This window comes from Aphelocoma coerulescens, chromosome 4 (genome assembly GCF_041296385.1).
Source record: "Aphelocoma coerulescens isolate FSJ_1873_10779 chromosome 4, UR_Acoe_1.0, whole genome shotgun sequence".
NCBI classification, from domain to species: domain Eukaryota; kingdom Metazoa; phylum Chordata; class Aves; order Passeriformes; family Corvidae; genus Aphelocoma; species Aphelocoma coerulescens.
The window spans coordinates 69912048-69936624 of NC_091017.1; the positions used below are offsets into that span (position 1 = coordinate 69912048).

General features: G+C 38.3%; 1 protein-coding gene across 7 annotated transcripts in view; it reads right to left on the reverse strand.

Moving 5' to 3' along the window:
- Window positions 1-9110: 9110 nt before the first annotated feature.
- The window catches only part of RGS12 (regulator of G protein signaling 12), an 86155-nt gene continuing 70688 nt past the window's right edge, over window positions 9111-24577 (reverse strand). For 3 of the 7 annotated variants that reach the window (XM_069014546.1, XM_069014547.1, XM_069014553.1), the window contains 2 exons: window positions 21507-22124; window positions 9111-9735 (listed from right to left, as the gene is read on the reverse strand). In XM_069014546.1, coding sequence (XP_068870647.1) covers window positions 9374-9735; window positions 21507-22124 — 980 coding nt within the window. In that variant the 3' untranslated portion in view covers window positions 9111-9373. Of the gene's footprint in view, window positions 9736-21506; window positions 22125-22266; window positions 23637-24577 lie in introns of those variants that run through there. The other 4 variants (XM_069014548.1, XM_069014549.1, XM_069014551.1 and 1 more) reach the window with 4 other exon arrangements.

The following is a 24577-nucleotide window of genomic DNA, read 5'->3' on the forward strand; positions in this document are numbered from 1 at the left end:
GTGCTTATGGATGTTTTTTTTGATGCATCCAAAAAAGCTTTAGTTCTGCTCTGAAAAAACAAACCATATAAATATAGCAATGGAAGAGCTGGGCTTGAGCTGCAGAAACAAAACCAAGCTGTGCTTTTATGCTCCTAATCACACAAATCTGTGAGTGATTTAAAGCTCTGCTACAAGTCACAATATGTAGAATCTTAATTTATACATCCCAGACCCAGATCTAACCAAGCTTTTAGAAGTCCATTTCAGGATAACACTTAGTTCTGTTCATACATCCAGATGTCATGCTATATCTGAAATACTATGCCGGCAACCAGCCTAGGGTGTGTTTGCATGGAGAGACTCTTCCTCCTACTGTATGAATAAGAGTGGAAAGTAGGTAACTGTATTTTTCAAGGACTTTAGTACAAACCTTTGCTGATAACCCTGGCTGAAACAGTAGGCCCATATACAGAGGCGTGTGGGGTTTTTTTTAGCTGTGTACTCACTGAAAACTGACAAGAAGAGGTGTGGAGGCACCCACCTTCCACCGATACCAACACATTTAGGTAACTTGAGCACAGGCTGATTTGCAATTGTTAGGCATGTACATTTTTAGCTGTGCTCAAATTCCTGCAATTCCACCCACTTTCTTCATTAGCATATTAGACGCCCCCATGGTATAGTTTAAAATGGTCTAAGTCAGGCATGTGTGAGGGAAGGGGCTCCACTTCTGCAGCTGAAGCCTTCCCTTTCGAAGGGGAAAGAGCACTAATGAGGAAGGGACAACCTCATGGGAGGGATGCCAGCCCCACAGCCTGCCTTGACTTTGGAGTGATTTCCTATGGTAGGATGGAAAGCAGAGTTCACAAATAATGCTCCAATTATTCTGATTGCAGGCCTAATAATCTCCTGTATGGAAAGCTGTATATATATGTATATATCTACATTTTCTGTATGTTTCTCTTGTGTGTGTGTGTGTGTATGTATACATATATGGAAACCAGATGGTTTTTCTGCTCTGGAAGTAAGTCCTATGCCAAGGGCTGAAGAGCCAGCAGACATCAGCTTATCAGCCTTTTGGCCATGGTGACCAGGGCAAGACAGACAAAGAGGTGCCCTCTGCTAAACCTGTGCCCTGTGCAGGGAATGCTCCCATCCCTCAGGGTCACTGAGGCAGCTGCCCAGGGCCAGCAGGGCTGCTTGGACACTGCATTTTGCCATATCATCGTGAGGATACTCACCCTGGATTTGTCAGTCTGTTGACCAAGCACAGTTTTTGCCTAGGCTTTCCCTGGAGTTTTTGCATCCCAAATCTAATGGCAAATCTGTAAGAGACTCCTCAAGCTTCACCCTTCAGACTCCCTGCTGCCAAGGTCTTGTTCCTATGCAGGAAAAGGACCCTTGGACCTCAGTCCCATGCCTTGGGCTGCATTTGGGAGAGCTGGTGATAGATCAGGTAGGCAGAGAGATAAGGCTGCATCCTGGAAGCAGGGACACAGTGTCTCTTAGCAGGGTTGCCCTCTCACTGCATACAAAAGCACCACTACTGATGCCTCTGTTTATCTTCCTCTGCTCTTTCCTGTCCGTGGTCTCATCCTGCTGGGGACTGCTGCACATTTTTTTCCATCAAATCAATAGGGATTCTGTCCCTGGCAAAACTCCAGGACCATTTTTCCCGCACTCCTAAAGGCTAGGCAGGCAGAGATGTCCCAGGAAGAACCTGGGTTCCCTTCTGGTGAGCAGTCCTCTCCCCACTGCACAAATCCTGACTTCAGAAGTGACAGTGTACCACTCACAGCCTCAAGAACAGGCTTAGGCTAAAGATTTCACAACACGGTCAATATCCCTGCTGTATTTCCTTCTCTCTCTTCTTCCCCCCTCATTTTCCTGTACCTCCAGTGCCACTCCTTGTAATTGCTGCAGAAATGTAATTGCTGCTCTGTGTAATTGCTGCTGAAATAATCTGAGCTGTCATTGACTTACATTGTTCACAGATCAGGAGGAACTGGCAGATGAGAGTCACCCCACCTAGCTTCAGGGGCCTCCTGCATATGTGTTTATATCTGAGGTAGGTATCAAGGCTCACAGATTAAGCAGTGGAGACCTCAAAAACATAGAAGTGTTAAATTTAATGTATGAGTCACCTGTCCAAAAGTATGTTTCAACAGAAGGATGAAACAAATAATTCTTTATATTCATGGATGGTATTAAACAAACAATTCTTCATATCCACAAACAGTATTAATTATGTATTTAATGTATGAGTCACCTGTCCAAAAGTATGTTTCAACAGAAGGATGAAACAAATAATTCTTTATATTCATGGATGGTATTAAACAAACAATTCTTCATATCCACAAACAGTATTAATTACATCCCTAACAAATACATAAAGTAACATCCATGTTTAGGACACAAAGGCAGCTTTGGAGTAGATACCTAAAGTTAGGCAAGATCCGAACTGGTTTCTCCTAAAAGAAAAATCATGACTTTCAGATCAGCTCTGCTAATTGTATTTTGAACTAAACTGGACTTTCTTTCACAAACCGAGGCCAAATCCTGTTGACTAGAGTGTCTAGCAAGCAAAATTACGTCTTGTGACATCACAGAGTGGGTACAAGCTGATGTCATTGCAATGAATGGCAGCAGAATCTCGTACCTCTTTCTCACAAGAGCATAAAACAAACAGGCAAGATGCAATGGGAGAACCAGCTTTTTCCAGGAGATGGAGGTGGTGCAAGACCAGCAGAGCTTCACCCTCCAGCACCTTCCCACAGGAGATGAACATCTGCCTCCCTTCACAATCTCACCGCAGAATGAGGTTGCAGCATGTGTTGCCCTGGATTTTCTAACACAAACTTTAGTCAACACTCAAATGAGCAAGGGCAAGATCAGAGATATGCTCCCACCACCACAGATTATCTCCTGCTTGCAAACAAGTTTCAGCTAACTGCTCTGCATACAGAGGGCTGATCTCAGCCAGGCATTGCTTCATCCTGGCCATAGCACTGACTTTGGAAATTTTAAAATCATGGAAGAGGTTGAGGTTAGGTAGCTGTTGGTGGTGAGGGAGTTCATGCTGTTGGTATACTGGTAAATAATGGCAAATAGCAACTGAAAAGGATGGATGTGCAAGTCTATAAATGAGGGAGAATAGTAAAGTAATAGTAATTAAATTTCTCCTCATCATATGGTTTCATTTTTCCAGAAAAGATGCAAATCATTAAGAAAGACTCCAGTTGCCTCTTTCAGGAATGGGGAGAAGCATTAGTTTCATTTTTGTGCCCTGGCCTAAGAACACACCACTCCAAGAGGGATTAGCTTTATTCAGATGAACTTCTAGCTGGCCTTTCATTTGTTTATCAGCCTGCTCTGGAATTGAGGTGTGAATCTGCACAATAACTGAGTTCTAGACTATTTTGAGATTGTAAGCAGATCTTTGCAGGCAAAAAATACAAATGAGGAACAGCTTGGTGTCCCCTGGCAAGGCAGACACAAAGTATTTAAGAACACATTTCCCAAACTTGGACTCCAGGACCTTCTCCAGGAAGGTGGGTGAGTGCCCTTACAGTGCCCACCCTGACACTTGCTGCAGGCTATGGGCACCTATGGAAATGCTCCAGTGGCCTTGCAGCTCTGTGTACTTGCAGGGGTGGGATTCACATTTATCACTGGAAACTGGGATGAGACTATCACAGACAGCAATAAAGTGCTGGCATGGACTTGGAAGACTTAGGTTTCATCCCACTCCAATCAGTCATTATTTTCCACTATTGGTACTTAAATTTCTGTATTCCTCTTGTTCTGTCACAGATTGTTCAAAGAACAGAGAGGGATGTGGATGAGAAGGGAACCACTGAAGGACTGAAGGACCATTGTGGCACTGATACAGCTTAGTTTACACAGGCACTGAACCCCTGTCACCTCCTTTTCTTCCTTTCTTCCTTCCTTTTCTTTTTTTTTTTCCTTCCTTTCCTTTCTTTCCTTCCTTCCTTCCTTTCTTTCTGTTTTCTTTCTTCATAGGTAGAACATCTGCATATTTTAGTTGTGCTAGCAGCAAGGGCAGAGCAGTTCTGATGCACTGGTCCCCTCAGACCACGACACAGAGCTAGACAACACACCAAGATTATACAGACAAGAAGCCAGAGGAGGATTACACTGTACCTGGAAAACATTTGGCTATTCAGGCTTGCAATCCCTTTGTGTTGCTAGAATAGAGCAAAAGGAAATAATTAAAGGCTAAAAAAAATACCCTACTATTATTAAATTCCAGAGGATGAGCTATTTTTAAGGTATATAAATATTTGGCAAGAATTCTTAACAATCCTCATTTATAGGAATTTCTTTATGTAGGCTAGGCTTAAGAAGATATCTTTGCAGAATCTAATCAAATGCAGGTGATTTTTATGTTGTCTCATACTTCCATTTAAACTGCAATGTCTAAATGGCAGCAGGTCCCAGAATAACTGAAAAAATATTTTTCACATTTTTCCCTACATTGAAATTAAATATCAACAAAACATTATCAACTCTAGTGGTATAAATTACTTACTTACTACATACATAATTAACATTTTAATGAGTTTGACACACTTAAGATTCTATAAACATTATTGTGCAGTACAGGATTTCTTAATACTTTGGGGAGACAAGGGATGAGAAAGAAAACCAATGTGCATTTTCACATTAGAAAGTGACCATATAGATATTTAAAGACAAAACCACAAATAAAACAAGGATACAAATCAAATTCTGTACAGCAACATTTTAGACTGTACAACAGAATTACCAACTGGGACAAAAAAATATAAACAATTTTCTTATCTTTCACACAAACAGTTCAGAAAGCATGCTGGTTCATGTGCAACATCTTGGATTGCTAACATTTTGAGTAATGCAGGCAAGATTTGCAGACACATGATCATCCAGCACTTCTCAGCACATTTTTTTTTCTGAAAAAAAATCAAGAGTAACCCGGCTAAAAGTGACAGTTGGTCTACAGAAAGGAAGTAGTTCAGTAGGATCAATGAAATATTTTCCTGTATTTTAAATGGCATAGGATTAGGGGTCGTAAATCTCACAATTCTTCATCACCCCACAATGCTACGCTTGGGATGCTATTCCAAGAGCACAAAGAGAAGCACTTGGATGTGCCACTTGTGTTTGCTGCAGGGTAAACACCCACACTATCCACAGAGCAGCATTGTTGTCACACAGGTTTGCTACAATCCCACAAAGCTTGGAAATCTACCTGTTCATGCAGAAAATAGGGTCATTTCTTAACCCAAGTCACTGAGCTGTGGTTGGGAGTTGGGAGGTGCCTCAGGCCTGCAAAGGTTTTGGCTTCTCACACCTCTTGATAAGGACCTGCTGTTGTCTAACTAGGCCTTTGTCTAACTCAATCTTTGGAAACTTTTCAAAATCTTTGAGAAATTGTGAAAAGATGCCTCCAGGTGTTTGCATCACTCTACCACACACTCCCCCTGTCTCCCAGCTACCAAGTACCTTAGGAGAGTCCATTTTAAATGACAGTATTTCAGTATTTGCTGTCGAATCTGTGTTGGAGAGGGCAGGGATGAGCTGCAGCACTGCTGCTGAGAAACAACTACTGGCAAGGATTTCAGTTTTGTGGTGAAAATCAAGCTACTTCCAAAAAATCAAAATATGCTCATAAATCCTTGTTATCTCTGATACAACGAAACAAGGAGGCTGCCAGCTGAGCCACATCTTCTAGAAGTTTTCTGTTAAGAACATTAAATTCCAGCATCAGAAGAGAAACAGGAATAAAGCAATTTATGCTACAGCAAAGGCACAAAGAAGCCAAAACTTGCAGGCAGAGTAATGCCAGAAGGACACAGCATCTTTGAAGGACATTAAATAGCCCCCAGAAGGCTTCCAGAGGCATGAGAAAGGACAAAACAGCCAGGTATTGGCTCCTTCCCACGGAGCAGTAAAGCTCTTGCAAAGCCTCTTTGCAAAGCCTGTTTATGTGTCTTCATAACCCACTAGTTCTTTGTCACACAGTCCCCCAGAGCAAATTGTGCAGCAATTTATCTTGCGTGTGTTATATCACAAACTTGGTGACAAGGCACAAAGCTACAGTAATCCTATGGGGGAAGACTCACTGCAAGTTTGCCTGTATGTAAATTTTCTGTTCTTCACAAGCCTTTAAAATTAAACCACAACAAAACTGTGACTTGTGGAACCAATGAGGCTGAAACAACTACAATTGAAAATCAGATACCATGACAACAAGTGAAACATAAGACAACTGCTACATTAAATAAGATTTGGAATGCTGTAAGATTTTCTAAGGGTTGGAGTTTTTTTATATCACTGGGTGTTACAGTTTCAAGTACTGACACAGGTCAGTAGATCTCCCTCTTCCACCTAAAAGCATGGGATGACCCCTTTTATTTATTATCACGGGATTAGGAGGACATAAGAGTAACTCTGCACAAGTGAGTTTCAACACAGAAAAATTGGGAAAAGTAAAAGAGAAATAAAACCAGCTAGAATCCAATTATCATTTAGGAACTGCCTGGCAAGACAAAGGATCAAGCTATCAAGCAGGGCTTCAATTAGGCTGATTTTTAATAGTAAGTAGATTTGATTAGTAGTGTAAATCACAGTATGAGGAGGAAACTTAAAATCATGTTATAGTGCTGAAGTCACACAGTAATTAAAACTAGACCTCATCCCTAGTAAAATACTGGGAACCATCAGCCAGAGACAGGCTGCCCACATTCCTTTTTATTAACTCCTGATTCCAGCAGGTTTAGCTTTTATATTCTGCCAGATATTGAATAGGAAAGCTAATATTATTAATTATTTCTAAGTCTAAGGAATTAATTTCCATTAGTTCTAGCTAAGAAGTCATTCTTTGAAACAATCTGCCATTAACTGGCATGACAGTGTGGCATGGGGAGGAACAGTTTTTCCCATGTCCCTTTGTTTACAGGATTTCCAGGCATTATGCCAGGATTTTTCTCTATGTTAAAGAAAACTCCATTCTTTCACATCCTTCATTTTCCTGCACACAGCTTGACTCCCATGCTGTCAAATTCCCTTTGAATCCTTGACACAGTCAAATCCAGTTTGTTGCACTCAGAATTTATGAACAGCACTTTTGTTTGCTTGTTTTTCTGAGCACAGCAGGTTGGGGATGGAAAACAGGAGAAGGTGGAAAAATAGCTCTTTGATTTACACCTGGCTTCTATTAGCTTCATCTGATGGCCCCTAATCCTTGCATTAGAAAGGAGTGTGAAAGTCAATCCCCCCTTCCATGGCACTCAAGGTTTTTCAGCTGTTATTGTATCTCACCTCAGCTATCTCTTTTTCCAGACAAAGAATCCTGTATTGCTCACTCCCAGTCACTTCAGTGCCCTTACACAATATAAGATAAGCAACCTTGTTTCATCTAAAATATTGATCAGGGATTAATAAAGACTGTAATGACTGCATTTGAATTTCAAGTTTTTATCTGTCAGATGTTAGGATTTTATTTTCCAAGACACAAAAACAGTGCAAAGCATATTCCAGGTCAAAAAGCCCTCTCTTGAGTTTGACTGTTGTAATTTTAGTTTTGATTAGAACAAAGCTATTAATTTTCCAGATGATAGGAAAAAATTATGGCCATTTATTCGTACAAAGAAATATCTGCTCAAGGGACAACTACTATCAAAATACTACAAAAAGAAGGGGGAAAAAAAAGAAAAATAAGAAATAAACTCTTTAAAAATATATAAATATTTAAATATTTTCACATCACTGGGCTATATTCTGCTGCTGTATTTTGCTATTTTCTGCCTGCTCTGTTTCCCAAATCTGTAGTATCATTACACCACCATGATTTTATCATGACTCTCAAATTAGTTTAAAGCTTGAAAGTTTTGAAAAGTACAGCTATTTTCACAGCATATACCCTCATTCGGGCCCACACCAAGTTGAGCCTAATGTTAACAAGAATTTTCCTCAATATCAAAAGCAGAATCACTTACCAGTAGAAAAACCTAAAGTATTGAAGCTGATGGGTGTTGCATCCTTTTATCTCACTGAAGTATTTGATGTAATACTTAAGCATTAAGCTTTAGGAATCTTAATTTATGATTACAAAATCATACGTACTTTCTTTCTCACCTTACACATTTGAGTTTAAGAAGCTGAGTGACAGCATCCAGTACTCTCAGCTATTTAGAAAATTCATGACTCTTGGTATGCTTTAGGAGCAGAGAAAGAGTAGTTAATCAACATCTACCTTGATGCTTTAGACCTACTGCCTGTGTGGACCTGCAGCCCAGGAGATATGCAGCATGACTTTTTAAGTCTCACAATAATTTCAAAGCAGTGAACCCCCAGAAGTCTCTCTATACCCACTCAATATGATGAGCAGATGTCCAACCCTCTCAGTTCTTCGTGTACCCTTTTGCATGTCCAGGCTTATAACCTCCCCTGAAGTAATGGTAACGGAGGAAAAGGAGCAGGTGGCAAAAACAACATGTTCAGCAGTCTTAAATACCTTTTCTTTCTCAAAACTCTACCTAAGGCTAGAAAATTAACTGAAACTAAAACAAACAACAAGAATGAGGGGCACTGAACCCTTATTGAAAGAGCAATAACCAAATTGCCTTTCCCCAAAGTTAAAAGGCACTGAGAGCAGGGATGAGGAGGGACCCAATGACCATCACACCACTGTGTCATTAGATATATATTTCTGGTATGGAAACGTCCCCAGTGTTGGCCATGAAAGCAGCTAATATTCTCAGCATAGGAAATTTACACTTTGGGTTTTTGGGGTTGGTGGTTTTTTGGGTTTGTTTTTTTTTTTTTTTTGCTTCTTGCTGCTTGTATAACAATGGTCTTGTTGCATTAGACAAGACTGAAATCCACTTGGACCTCTTCCCAAATGTTATGAGACAGACAGGAAGATATTAAGAAAATATTCCTAATCCTTTTACACCAGTAACTGATTTTACTTACACTTCAAAAGTCTACTAAAACACAGGGAATCCTGAAGACAAGGGAAAACCATTAGAAGATTAAACTGAAATTATCTTAAATAAAAGGTTTGGACAGGGGAATTTTGAGTAAGTTTGTCTTGAATAAAGACAAGAAGGGTAGGAGTGGAAATCATAATTTTAATTGCACTGTTCAGTGGAATCATCCCAGGGAAAATAATACCAAAATGAATAAAAAGCAAAACCAAATAGCTCATTACTTTCATTGGAACACTATTTTTTCATTCTCAAAAGTCATGGTTTCTAGCAGGCTCTTTGAAGGCAAGTGGATATTGAAAACCACTTATATCTTGCAGAAACATGTCTCTAAGGCATATCTCCATTGCTGCTGATGCCAAGCAAAAATACCAGACAATTTAATTAAAAGCAGAGATTTAAACAAAAGTAGCTTTATACTGATTCTCAGTGGCCTTATTCTTCTCGCTCTTGACAGCAATCAGAGATGGAAGGTCTGAGGTCCTGTAAACTCCAGTCCTCATCCTCCCTTGGCAAGATCTCAGTTCAGAAATGTAACCTTCAAAGCTGAGGTTCCCTTCAGAATCGTCACAGGAGCGTATGCCAGAGTCCTCCAGTTTGACCTCATCCACATCGATTATCCTGTTTACAGGGAGCTCCGTTCCGGGGTTCCCTCTCGCACCAGGAGGATTAAAGCTTCTGCTGGGCTTTGCTTTGTGAGAGGTCTGCTCACAAGAAGTTCCTGAAGTCCCTTGTGAATCTTTTTTCTTTCTGTTTGCACCTAACAGAAGAATTAAAAACAAAAGAAAACACAAAATAGGACAGTTACATATTTTCTGGTTTTAGCAGTTTTCAAAATGGCAACCTCCTCTGAGGCCCTAATGGTAGTCAGCTGGGATATTCATCCACCAAAGAGACTTATTGATGTACCAGGTAGTAACTAAACATTAGACCTCAAAGATAAATGTGAAATACTAATATGTATCTGTCTTAATGTAGCATTTTTCAGTGTTTTTAAAAAGACTCCATTAAAAATAACTACTTGGTATAATTTTCTACACCTCTAGAACAAAAAATTCTCACACCAGCAAACCCAAAGGTGAAGGAGAAGAATATAGACCTTCTACTGGGGCAGAATGGGAGATGTTCCTTCAGCTGAACTGGCCTTCAGGACCCTGCTGAGATAGTATTTTTACTTGGCTAGAGCTTAATTCTCTAGCAGACTAGGAAGGGATTATTTGAAGTTGCAGTTCACTGTCCTGCCACAGAGCAATTATGGGCCACAGTTTACAGGACAAGAATAAAAGAAACAACTTCACAGAATCACCAAATCAGAGGATGGGTCAGGTTGGAAGGGACCACAGTGCTCATCTAGTCCTAACTCCCTGCTCAAGCAGGGTCATCCCAGAGCACATGCCAGAGGATTGTGTCCAGATGGTTCTTGAGTATCTCCAGTGGGGGAGACTCTACACCCTCTCTGGGCAGCCTGTCCCAGGGCTCAGAACAGTAAAGAAATTCTTCCTCATATTCAGCTGGAACTTCCTGTGCATCAGTTACTGCCCATTGCCTCGTGTTCTATTGCTTGGCACCACTGAGCAGAGTCTGGTCCATGTTCTTGACACCCTCCCTGCAGATACTGACAGACATTGATGAGGTCCCCTCTTGGTTCGAGGCTGAACAGGCTCAGCTCCCTCAGCTTTTCCTCAGAAGAGAGACTCTCCAGACCCTTAATAATTTCTGTCACACTCTGCTGGACCCACTCCAGGATCTCCATGTCTCTCTTGTCCTGAGGAGCCCAGAACTGGACACAGTGCTCCAGATGATCCTCACCAGGGCTCAGCAGAGGGGCAGGATCACCTCCCTTGCCCTGCTGTCACTGCTCCTCCTAACACACCCCAGAACTCCACTGGCCCTCCTGGCCACAAGGACACACTGCTGGCTCATGGACAGCTTGTGTCCACCAGGACCTCCAGGTCCTTATCTGCAGAGCTGCTCTCCAGCAGGTCAGCCCCAGCCTGTGCTGGTCCACGGGGTTGTTCCTCCCCAGGTTCAGGACCCTACATTTGCCCTTGTTGAATTTCAGATGGTTCTTCTCTGCCCATCTCTCCAGCCTATTGAGGTCCCTCTGAAGGGCTGCACAACCCTCTGAGGTTTGAGGGCTTTAAACACTCAAGAAATACCCAAGTTACCACGGGCACTTCTGAAATCACAATTGCCAGGATTCAGGCCTATTCTCTAGACTACACACACAAGGTTGTCACTATCCCAAGACAACTGTAGTTAAAACCCTTGAGTTCCCAAAAGCCAGTTTTGTGTTAGGTGTGACTCTGCAAACTACAAGGAGCTTCTTGAAGATAATGCACAGAAGCTGATTTGCCTGTGTCAACAGCAGCAAGAAGGGAAGGAAGAAGGAGTTGACTTCAGGATTCGCACCACAGTTAACAACGTGGGTTCTCTAGCTGAGGCTCCCCCCATAATGATATAAAGAGGGGCAACATTTTCAGAGACAGAGAACTGCTTTTAATCAAACTGAGAGCCAAGGGAAAAAAAGAGAAACTTTCAAGGCACAAAAGCAGACCTGAGTAGGGGCTTCCATTTCATATATAATTCCTTATTTCCATATATCTTCTTACCCATCTTTTAAAAAATACCATCTTATCCAATATGTTTTACCCAAAACATTCTCAAATGTTGTGCCACAGTACATGCAAGTGCCTGACCAGCATGTTTAGCCACACAAATCCCATGAGACTGGTGTGGTTAAATCCCACAGCTGTCTTTCAAATCTTTTATTTGTGTTTGTTCCACATAGTGACTGGTACATTTTTATGCAAGGAAAAGAAATTTCCATGTATAATCATAGGAATCAAGAACTTTTTGATATGGAGAATGGGGGAAATGCAAATGAAAAAGACAAAAAAAGCACTTTCAATCAAATCACTGCAGGGTCTTCTTGAGGCTTAAAGCTTTCTATTTAAGAAAAATAAGTTAAAATCCTAAGTAGCGCAATGTTTGGTGTTTCAGCTACAGCGCAGCCCCACATGAGTAACGTGGATATTTCGCATCAGTAATGCTTGCTGTTTTTTCAGTGGAATTAGATCAAACTCCAAACAAATCAGCTGAGAAGAGAGAGACAGAAAGCTTTCTCAGCCCTGTTAGCCCAGCATGACTCCAACCTACTAAATTGCAGCTCACATTTAATGGTACTAAATTACACTTTGTGTTTAAATCTCTCTGCTGAAGCTGAACATTGGCTTAATTTTAACTGCTGCTGGCATGGCTGTGCTGCAAAATGCTGCTCTTCGGTTCTGGAACGTTTACCTTAACATGAGTGTACTGAATTGTTCTCTTGATCTCTTTAATCTACTATTCTATGCCCTTTGAAGAAGATCTGTGATTCTCCTTTCAAGTTGCTTTAAAAGAGCTACAAGTTGCTAAAATGCCTACTAATGACAAATTACCACAAATACATGGCATTGACAGAGCATGAGTCATCCAGCTGTCCTAGCATTGAGAATATCTCCTCCTATTTAACGTCATGTAAAGGAACAACTTTGATTGGGGTGGAAGGTCTCATATATGTTGACCTGAACTAGCTTGAAACACTTTCCACAGTCTAAAGACACAGCCTGCCATTAACAGGGTACAAGAGATTAAAGAGCTGGAAACTCCTGCTGAGGAAGGTGCAAGTACTGCTCTCTTCATTTGGATGCTAAGGCCTTCTACAGCTAAATATAAGAAATGCCATTAAGTCTTGGAATTATGGTGTCACTGAGTCACAACACAAAGCAACTGGGCATACAAGTTGTCTTACAGGAACACAGCAAAAATAACGTCAATGTTTGCTCTCAGGCTTCACAAGACATAAGCTCGTCTGAACAAGAACACATCCACATTATAGATGTATTTTTCTATTAATGTCCTTTTCAGGAGCAATCTCTCTGTAGCATCAAATAAATTACTACTAGAGGCAGGGCAGTAATAGAGAACATCTTGTCTAAAATACCAGTTCAAAAGAATATAGAATTACTAAGGGATGATCCTGTGAAGATGGTTTCACTTTTCCTGTCACGGTAGAAAAGATCTTGGCTCATCTTCACCAAACAGGAAGATGATTTCAAGAGTAGCATTACACAGAAAAAAATATTTTAATGTAATTTTTTTCCTCTTTTTTTTAAGAAAAAGCTTTTATGAAGCAAGCTGTTCAGCAAAAATAACAGGCGAGATTCACCAAAACAGCTTGTGTATAAATGTATCCCACAAGTTTTTAAGTAGACTCAAGATCTGCATGTATTCAGTGGAGCTTTATGATGAGGTTTCAATGAAGTTTGTAACACTTTTGCAATGGTCTCCTTCTCATACTTTCTTTTTGAGTAACAACTACCTGAACACACTTAGCTGTGCAGAGCACCGTCTAAGGTGCAGAGGGCCTTCACAAGTAAAATTTCTCTTCATATATTCTTGTACTGAAGTGATGAAAACCTCCATGGACAGCTCTGCAGATTGCTTTGCCTTGTATAAAACACATCAGGAATGTTATTACATTTTCCCAAATCTAATCTGTCAAATGTCCTATCTAACTTCAGCAGGGATAGGAAACCACTGCTTAGGGCAGTAGTCACACAGGTGAATTTCCAGACTGGAATACCACAATCACACCTTTTGGAAATCTCCTCCTCCCTTGCTAAGCGTTCTGCACAGCTCTCAGAGAATTTTCTTGTGCATCTGATCCTGTTAATATGTTCCAGCTGGTTTAGAGATGGGAAGATGCAGGTCATCTTTTGTCCTCAAACAAGAGATCTGCTGTGTTACAGACTCACAGCCAAATGACTGCTTAGAAGGCTAACTGCCCTCATTTGCATTTTTCCAAAGGTGACTACAATCAGGCACTGTTTTGGCTGATCTCCTGATTTCTGTTACCAATATTTCTCCTTTTCTGATATTTGGATTTTGTGTATTATTCTCAAGCACTCAAAATTTAACATTATCATTATGGACAACTATCTTTATAGAGGAAGACAAAGTAAAATGTTCTGTATAAAATATTCCTCAAACTTTAAGATCTAAGCAAGAGATCACAAGATACTGTCTTCCAGGTAGTTTAGGAATGAGGGAGTATTTGGCCAAATTCCAGACAAAGTCGAGGTCACAAAAAAACTGGAAATTTCAGGAGCAGCATTAACTGCCAAATGTAGATGATAGGATCATATAACCCTAAGTCTAATGCAGATGCTTGGGGATTTAAAGGTCCACTCACAACACCTTGCAATTCTATTGTTTCTATACCATAATCGATAAATTCATTTCTTTTCACTGTGCCAAATTTATGATTTTTTAATAAAACCTTTTCCATGTAAATGGAGTGTTTCACTTATTCTAACTTTGCTAAAATCATACTGTTCTTGTCAAAATCATTTACTATTTAGATGGCTTTCAGTTCTAGTGAAAGATAAGAATATCCTGATGATTTTCATACCATTGATCCCAGGCATTTGACTTCTAATGTCAGAGATGATCAGATCTCAGTTAAAGGGAATGAGCTCCAGATTAAGGATTTTGTACTGACTTAGAGCAGATAAGAATCTGTTTGAAGTATATCATAATACTTAGAATATAGCTCTTGTGAAAAGAAGCCAGTGAAGTTTTCAGGAGCAATTCCTGGAACTGGTGATTTACAGACATATACCACCCCCACCTGTAATCAGTCATTTTCAGTCTCCAAAGCAGCAAGGCTCTGGGGTGTCCTGTAACAGGGAAGTCTGGGCAGACACAGACTCTGACCCCATGGAGCCTGTCCCAAGGTAGTATCACACTGCCTGAGAGAGCATTTTCTTACATGAGACTGAGAAAAGGAGCTCTGTGATGGTCACTCCTGTAGTGGGTGTTCATTTCAGGGTCCTGGAAATAAATCAGTATGAGTAACTTCTTAACGTGGATGTAATCTGGCAGTTTCACTCTGGGAAAGACACTTATCCCTTCCTCTCCTAAACTGTTAGGAAATGCTACTTCTACATTTTAGCCCTCCCACACATGGATTCTTTTAAGTGGTGGATGAATGACTTCCACACTGGCTGACATACTGTTACTACTGCAAGATTTATTTTTTTTTTTAAAGTTTGTAAAGTTATTTATGCTTCTGCAGGAGAAAAGATACTTTAAATGTAAAGCTTTAGAATTCCACAGGTCAAATTTTCTTTGGCAGTTTCCTTCTTTTTATCTCTTAATTGACACAGCACTGAGGAGAAAGCAGCTTTAATAAAATATGCCTACCTACAGTTTATGCTAAATCTTTTCAAAGGAAATTTGACTTTTATGCTGAATTTCACTTGCATGATGAAACAGCAACTGCAGCTCAGTGCCTTGAAATCTGACTCAGTAAAATGAAGGCATCGAGCTAGAAAATGGGTTATTCTGCAAAGCAGCAATGTTCTACATTACCTTTTTATTTACTTTTGTCTTGGAAATTTTGGGAATACATTTGCAGCATCAAGTTTAGAAAGGGCAGATGGAAATCTTTTCATTGCACTTATCTCCAAAGCATTCACAGGAAGAACAAAGCACCAAGCATTATTCAGAAAGACAAATTTGGACTATCACATGGAAGAGGGAGCTGGTATGGCCACTGCTGCTCACCAGTGGCATATAGATGCAAAAGAGGGAACACTGCAACCTGTGTTTGCTGAGGGCAGGGACCTTTCATGTACACAGCTACAACAGCAGCTGAAGGGAACTACATACATTATTTAAAGGCCAGGAACAGTCCAAGAATAAATTAAATGAAAAGTTCTGAATTTTGATCCAGGCAGACATGCATGCCCTCAATAACACAGTCCAATTTGCTCAAACTTTCTGTTTCTCCACTGATAAAACTGAAACAATTTTTGACTACTTTCCAAGCAGCAGACATGATAAAACACCTCTGCAGCAGCCTACAGATATTCAGCCCTCAGTGTGATCTTCCAGCATTTATTGTTAATCTTCATTTTGGTTTTCCACCTCTGGTCGTTAACAGCAGGTTTAATAATTGCAGAGAGTCCTGTGTTGGGAAATAGTGGATTGAATTACTTGAATCCATTTTAATTTAATCTGCCATTCTTTATGTTATTTTTCAACTATGAAAGACTAAAATGTGGTTTCGCAGGGCTACTGGTTACATTTCAACCAATAATTCAATGAAGTTCATTTCATCATCCAAATGCTGCCATGGGCTTGCAAAGATCTGGGTTTAGCCCATGTGCATTTGGTTGAAAGGGCAGCTGCCATTTTTCTAACATTTCAGCCAGTCAGTGATAAAATTTGCAGTTCTTTTGAAAACATTTATTTTGTTGCTTGTTCAAAAAAACTTCACACTTCAAATAATCATCCCCCAAGGTGTTCTTTCCTTCCCATTTGTCTACTCTAAAACTATCCTCCTTTGTTTGTTGTTGATCACAGTCATATACTACATGTAATTCTCACATTTAATCATGCTCTGATTAAAAGAGGATTAACAGATCCCAGCCTTAGTATTTCTGGATCCTCATGAGCACTTATTTATATTGATCCAGAATCCAATTATCTTCCTTAAATTTACACAGAACCAGTAAGGATGTAAGATACTGCAAGAAAACATTCTTTGTTAAAAATAGCAATTTACATTATTTTTACATCTTTTAAGTCATAATCACTTCCTTTTCTTAAATTTGTATTTATGTTTTCATTCATGTGGTTATCTTGATTTACACAGGGAACACCACTGGACTGTCTCTAAAAAATGCTACATGAATTAAGAGATTATATAAAATATTAGTTATATAAAATATTATATAATTTATTACAAAAACAAAGGTTTGTTTTCAAATTTTGAAGATAGACATGTGATTGCTCCTAATCTCCTTAACTATCACAAACTTTTTTGCACTTGGACTTCATTAGCATTAGAATTGAAAAGTTTAGTAGCCAAAAAAGTGAAAGTCACAGAAAACCCACTGCTGTTATCTGATCTCTATTCCTCAGCTCTAGGGCACTGCATCCTCTCTGTGAATAATAATAAAGAGCAGTTGGGGAATTTTTTTTTTTTTGTCTTTGGGAACAATAGCCAGTTCCAGGCTCCAAGAGATTACCCTGCATTTTATTTCTGTGTAATTAATCTTTCACAACAAAAACATCCTAGCACTGGTACTAACTATTCTATTTCTGAAAAATATCTTTTCAACAAGAAATGAAGCAAGTTTATTTTGAGGGTACAGTTGTATACCTATTTCAGAAACAAAGCAGTATCTTCAAAAAAAACAGTTATATAACTTTAGACTCTCTAAATTAATTCTTTAACTTCCATAGACATTTTACTAAAGTATAATTCCAGAGAGTTAACCATGCTTTTATTTTCCCTAGCTGGCTCTCTATCTTAACCAATGACATTATATTCTTATTAAAGGGGAGTTTTGAATAAACTCTTCTTTGGATTGCATTGCTGGATCCTTAAGGAAAAAAAAAAAAGGACCTACTTAAAAAAAAAAACAAACCTTCATACTTGGTAGACAATTAATTCTATTGACTGCAATTGTAGTGTCATTTTAAGAACAATACTTATCCTAGCTGAAAAAAAATGCCCCAAAAACAATAGGGAATTTTTTGAGAAGGAAGAACAATTAGACGGACTCAAATCTACAGTCTGTGCACGTCAATCTGGATTGCTGCAAATTGTCCTACCTCAGGATGAAACAGTATTCCATGAAAAAGCCCAATTGCTATCATGACTAAATGCCCACCTACTTTGTAGTAGAGTTAACAACCATCATGATCACCTCAGACTAGTGGAATATTGCAGAATGAACAATCCAGTGCAAGGCCTGTGGGTTAACACTCACAGCTCTTGAGGAGACTAAAGGTCTGGAAGGCTGCCTTTTCCCATGATAGATATTTTGCACTTGGGTAATGCATGTGCCCAACCCCTTGGGAAAAACTGGACAACATTCAAAGTACCCAGACCATATCAGCCAATTAAAAAAAAGAAAAACAAAACAAAAAAACCCCAAAGAGATGAAATCGGCATTTTAACACTTTCAAAAATGAATGCATCACTTCAAGCCAATCACACCACACAATAATTATTCCTTCCACAGATGGGACCACCATTATATGCAGAGACATGAAAGAATGTCTTCAGATTCCAGAAACCTCTGATTTTTAAAGTGGGAAATTTGCCAGAACTAGCAGGCTTATTCAAAATAAAGACATTTTCTCTTGATGAGTAACACAACTAGAATCAGTAATGATTCCTGTGTTGCTAACTGATTTGCTATTTACTTCACAGCTAAGTATTAATACAGCATAAAAACATTTCACTTATTTCAGAAAGTTAAGAACTGTGTTTGCAAATTTGTTCTCAGAAGCTCAGAGTGATGCAAGCTTTATTTTGCTGCCTTCCATTGTTCACATTTTGCTTTCTAGATTGTCAAGTGAAAAAACCCTCAAGCATTACCCATGACAGGGATGGACACTCGCCTGCCTTTGCTACATCAGCAATTGCCCCTTGCAGAACATGAGGGACCCCTTCATTCCTTCCAGTCCTTTTCCCAGCATTTACAACGAGAGCAGGGTAAGCACACACGTTATTTGTCTTTGTGCCAATTTGGAACCAAGATTACAGACCTCTTCAAATTATGTGGTCATTATTTTTCTTTACATCCCAACATTTTAATTGAATAAACCAATCAGAAATGCAATTTCCATTGATAGGAGATTATGAATGAAGAACCATTAAAGCACTTAAAAAAGCAACCATTATTAATGATTTAGTCCTTTGAGATTTTGATTCTTGACTGGAGAGAGTTTCCAGAAGTCTTTATTATAATTATGTACATCATTGAACAGCCCTTCCATGCAAACTCCAATCATGAAAATAGAAAAGTTTTGTTTCAGCCCACACTTTTTCCATAAAATCACCGTTGTTTTATAGAATACAGTTCCCATTAAATAGTCGTGTGTTGTGAGAGGAGTGTAGAATGCAGTTATTCTATTAAGTAAGATTGTAGCAAAAAAGAAAGGTGTTTTATATTTGTTTTTAAATTTTTGTTATTCCTAAAAAAAAACCTGTGGTTTGTCAAAAAGCTAAATAAATTTAGATTTTAATTTTGCAAAATTAGTTTGATTACTTACTCTCATGGGTGACTATGACAGAATAATAAGACACAATCACCAGTGAAAGTAGAGAACACTAGTTGGAATACATGTTAATTAAAATGCATTTTAAAATTATTAAATTCAATATGAAGGGTATTAGCTATTTGTTAGGAAAAAGTCTGAATAATTTTAGAAGGGGAACTGCTATAGGACTTTCAATTGCTTTATTTTCTTTCGTGGAGGCCCACGAAAATGTGGGAACACAGTGACTTTTGGAAAAACTGGATTTTCATCCCCCAGAACACAATGAGACCTAGTTAACAGCACTACAAGCCTCTCTGCAGGTTTTGTTGTTTTTTTTTTTAATTAGGCTTCACAGTGCTGTTATGTAGGACCCATCTCAAAGAGTGAAAAGAGTAGTGTGGTCTCCAGCACCCATCCAACCCCTCATTTCTTACCCAAGACTACCACATAAAGAGGTGGTTACTTTGGTTACTCCACATCAAATGAGCTGAGATTACCAGCTCACTTCTTAAAGCCCAGGGAAGAGTTGCTTTAGTTTAAAATAAGAAGGAAAGTAATGAATGCAAAGTTTAGCCCAAGAACCCAAAGACAGAAGAAATTCTCCTTTCAGGAGCTCCTGTTGTGACTAATTCAAAAGAAATCTCCTGTCTTATCTGCCTTCTGGAGCACATGCCAAAGCTATGGATTTTACATGTGACCCGTCAGCATCTCAAGACAGCATTTGCCCTTTGATATCTAAAGTAATAACAAATCTAACATTTGTCAGCTTTGTCTCATGGTAATTGCTAGTTCCTATCTATTAATCTATTTGTTATAAGAAGGTAATTTCTTAACTCAGGACTGAAAGAATTTTTAAAATAATGAAGAAAATGAAAGCTTAAAACCAGTTTGCGTAACTAGAGCTAGAATTTATTACTCCTGAGAGAACAAAGATACAAAATACATGTGAAAACTACACAAAGATTTCTACAAAGTAAAAAGTAGAAAGTGGGAAAAGGGAAAGCTACAGCTCAGGGTTACAAAGAAACTTATGGCATGCATTAAAATATTGTAAATTCATGAAGTTTTTTTTAAGTGCAAATGGTTTTTTAACAGTTCTCACTGAAAAATATGCAAATTGATACCTATGTTGTACACTCGTCATATTATCAGAAAGACACCAACACAAATCTATGCATATATACATCAATATGTCTGAAGTACATTATGTGGTTCTGTTATTCATAGGCACTGGTTACAAGTCCGTCCAATACTCAGTTTCAGAAATTAAGTGGTAGCGCTTATAGAACATTTCTCAGATACTACTAATAAAGGAATTGGCTTTTAAAATACCAAGAGGATGGAATAATTTGCATTGCCATTTATAAGCATCCAACAACCAAAGAAGTATTTACAAATCATCAGCCATACAGATAAAGAACAGTATCAAATACTCTGTGTAAAAAGATAAATAATTAAAATGTATATTCCCACATCACAAAGAAATGTGATCATACAAATATGGCACTATATGTTTGTGAAACATCAAAAATAAATGTAGCACATAGATACCTCTTCTTATATTTTACATTAAAATGCACAGTACAATGACTGTAAAATGTCAATGTCACGACACCCATTGTCTTCAAATTCTTGTTTCTGGTAATAGCAATTATTATTAGAGTCCATGTTTATAAAGAAATTCCACACTTCAGCCTTGGGCTAATATTGCTCTGTGATATTGCTAGACCATGAAACTTATGTCCTAAAAAAGTTACATATTTTCTTTAAAATTATCTAATAGAAAGCTACTTGATACATGAATATTCTGGGAGAAAGTGTGATAGATGCAATCTACTTCTCTGTGTAGCAAAGTACTGGTTAAAAAAAATAACATTTTATTTCTAGTCACAAATATCTAATTTATTAGTGAAATATATTTTAAGTTGAGGCTTATCCATTTAAAATTTTAATCATAAACAATACTGCAATTTTCACCACATAATTAGGATTTTTGTTAAAGTACTTACACTTCCAAACACTAATCATATATCTCATTATGAGAAATGGATCGGAGAATCTGGAACACAACAGTGCTATGGAGCTCAAAATGCTGATACCCTGTTTTGTACTCTGAGGGTGAATGAGATAATTATAGCACGTGCATGTATTTCAAAGATTTGCCTGCATGTGGCCATTTTTGGCTACATGCTAAATCCAAACAAAAGTACATTGTTAAAGGCAACCAGAAATATTACAGTTAGAATAGACTAAGGCAATTAAAATCTTTTTTCCTTCTTTTTTTTTTTTTTGGTAAAAAAAAAAAAAAAATTAAGGTGCAGAGAGAATTTTCTTTGTGGTTTTAATGGGTGCCAAGTACTGATTAACAGTGCCAAGGAAAAGTAGCTTTACACAAAAGGAAACACTATTAAAATCTAGAAATACCTGAATTGGATCTTTGAAATCCAGATTTTTCCTGATTACCTGCAAAAGGAGTTGGGGGTGGATAGTTGGCTTCCGTGAGTTTACTGATGTCTGACGGTGGCGTCGGCGGGGGTGGTGGTAGCAAAGTGCTGTTAGGGCTACTAATATCTCCTTCAGCCACAAGAGTCAAGTCTGCCACATTCTCATCATCTACCATCTGAATGCCTTCGGCCTGTAACTCTCTGGACTGCCTTTTCCATACCGTGGCATTGTTCTCTGGCGCGTGCGGAACCGGAGACAACGGAGGGCTAAAAGGAACACTGAAAGTCTTCTGACTGTGGAGTGCTGCCAAAGCAGATTTATGTTTATTTTCTGAGTAACCCATTTTCTTTACTGAATTTTCGTTAAAGTTTTGCACGGACTCCTGTTTTCCACTGGGTGATGTACATCCATCATTGCCATCACTTTTTGAAACTCGCTTGCTGAGGCCTTTAGGACCTGCAGGAGTAGATGAGGATGGTTCTGGTCCAGTGGGTGGTAAACGAAGAAAGTCAGGAAGAATAAGGTCTTCTTTCCTTAGCAGTCCACGTTGGTCATCTGCTCTGTTACTTTGAGCTTTGGATATGAGTTCAAAAAATTCTATTGGGGAAAAACCCAAAATTGACAAGTTTTTGTCAGAAAGTGCAATGCCATTAAAACGTACATTTTCAGCACATTTATTTTCCATGAAGATCTTCAATTCTTTCAATGCTGCCTTGAAATAAGATCCCATGTTAATTAGGAACTTTTTCAATTGCAGCAATGTTCACTAGCATCACTATAATTAAGACCATCAGCATTGCTATTGTAAGAGTTTTGCAGTTTAGAACAGCTGCAATTCACTGAGCCTTGAACACATCTTCTATTCTACGCAGTTAATAAATCTGTACACACACACAGGATTTTTTAATTCTTTATACAAAACAAGGCTCTAGTCTTACAGACAATGGGTGCACATTTTTATATTCTGGATGGGTCTTACCCATCTTAACTCAAAAATAGCATGCCATTTGAACATTCAAAGATTCAGAATGTTGCAAACTTCCTCATTATATTGAGTTTCTCTCAGTGTAATTATATTTTATCACAGTTTAAATTCAATTCATGGTGTAGTTTTAAACCAGGATGTTATCATCACAGGGTATGATCAGATGATTTAAGTAACCCCATTTTATTTGGAGCTGCAATGAATCAGTAGCTTACAGGTAGTCAGTAACCATCCAAGGAGCCACTACCAAAAGCGATAGGGCAGCTTTTTAAAGAGGTTTTAACACAATTAGAAGTGATTTTCTGATCATGTTCTTAATGATATCCAATGGTTTAATATGTTTCTGTATATAAATAATACTCATAGTAGATCAACACTGTTCTAAAAAGTTTCAAAACTTGGCAACAAGAAACTTATCAATTGTAAGCCAAGAATTATACCACTCCTCAAAAAAGAAGCATTGCAACAATAAACAAACTCTTTGGTACAAAACATAGACATATAAAAATATGTAATTCTTAATATAGGGTCTCTGCATGTCCTAATTTTTTAAGAGGAAAGCACTTTAACTACAGAATATTAAAAGATGCTTTAAAAGGCCATCTCCAACAGATTAATTAAAATCAACAGTTCCAACCCAGCTTATAAATACTGTTTGAAGCAAAAGCCATTAAGAAATAAAGCAACAGAACGTTAGTATCAGTTTTAACTTAGCATAATATGAAGTCATACACTTGCATTTGTATGACCTTATTCCTAAATCCTCTACTCATACTTGGCAGGCTTTGCAATGTATTTGTAAAAATGACTTTTTAACATGCTTTTTCAAATGCCATAAAATCTGAACGTAGCCAAGATGGAAGCTTCAAAATGCTTCTTATTGCCAAAGTTTTGCAAAATGGCAGTAGGCATATTAAAACATGCAACATTTCTAAGATGTGTCATACAAAAATGTCTCTGAAATTTCAAAGTTCATAGAACAGTTGTATGTTTCTGCATTAAAAAACAGTCTACAACATTTGGTATGCATTTTCCAAACTTTGACAAATTTCACAAAACTCAAAATAAAATGTGAAAGCCTCGAATTCTGAAGTTTTCAAATTATGTTAATGTTTTACTCAGTCCTAGGAAAAAAAATGAAAGTATTAAAATGTGGAAAAACAAGTCAACAAAAGAGTAAGTAACAGAAAATAATTTAAAATGCACTAATATTTTGTAGCAAAACTTACATTAAAAAACATCTATTTTAAGCAGTAGAAGTTTTAGTCATAGCATTTTTTTTTTCAGTTCTAGTCAGTGGACATTTATTCACAGATGAACATTCAGAGGAAAACATTCATTTGCTGCATAAATGTGCATAACCACGTTTTGGATATGCATATGGGGTGACTTCAGCAGTAAATTTTAATCTGTGGGTCAAATATGACCTTTGATTTTTGTTTTTCTACATAGGAAAATAAGGAGGAACGTGTAGGGCTGACAGACAGGTAATCACTTCAGTTCATGTCCTAGGGCAGAGGGTGTTACACCAAGACTTCTAGTGCTACATCATTTTTATTTCTCTTTCTCCCATGGGCATCTTTGTATAAGAAAGCAAATTCTCTTATGAGATTTTTTCTGATGGTATCACCAGAACTGTTAATATGTAACAAAGGTAAAAATAGGACTCAGAAAATGCAAGATTACCTATGGCCTCTTTGCTTATTTCTACTTCTAAACACCTTTTCAGTGCATTTGCTCAATGCAAATTTTCCTGTTGCCCATCACGACTCCTCCGCAGTCAGACTGCACTGCCCTGGCTGTTACAGAGTTCAGCAGAAAACTTACAAAAATTCTTACCTGAGTACATTAGGGTCTACACTACTGTGCAATGCCTGTCAGTGAGTCAAACACTTATATAAAGGTGAACAGAAAGCCAGGATTCTACACAGCTCACAAAAAGTATCCAATGGGATGTTCAGCTGCAGTTGAGTAACTAATTCCTTTTTATTTTACAGGAATTAGGTACCCCTCACTTTTGAAAATCCCACTGGGCACCTACATCTGTATTTAGGTATTCTTAAAA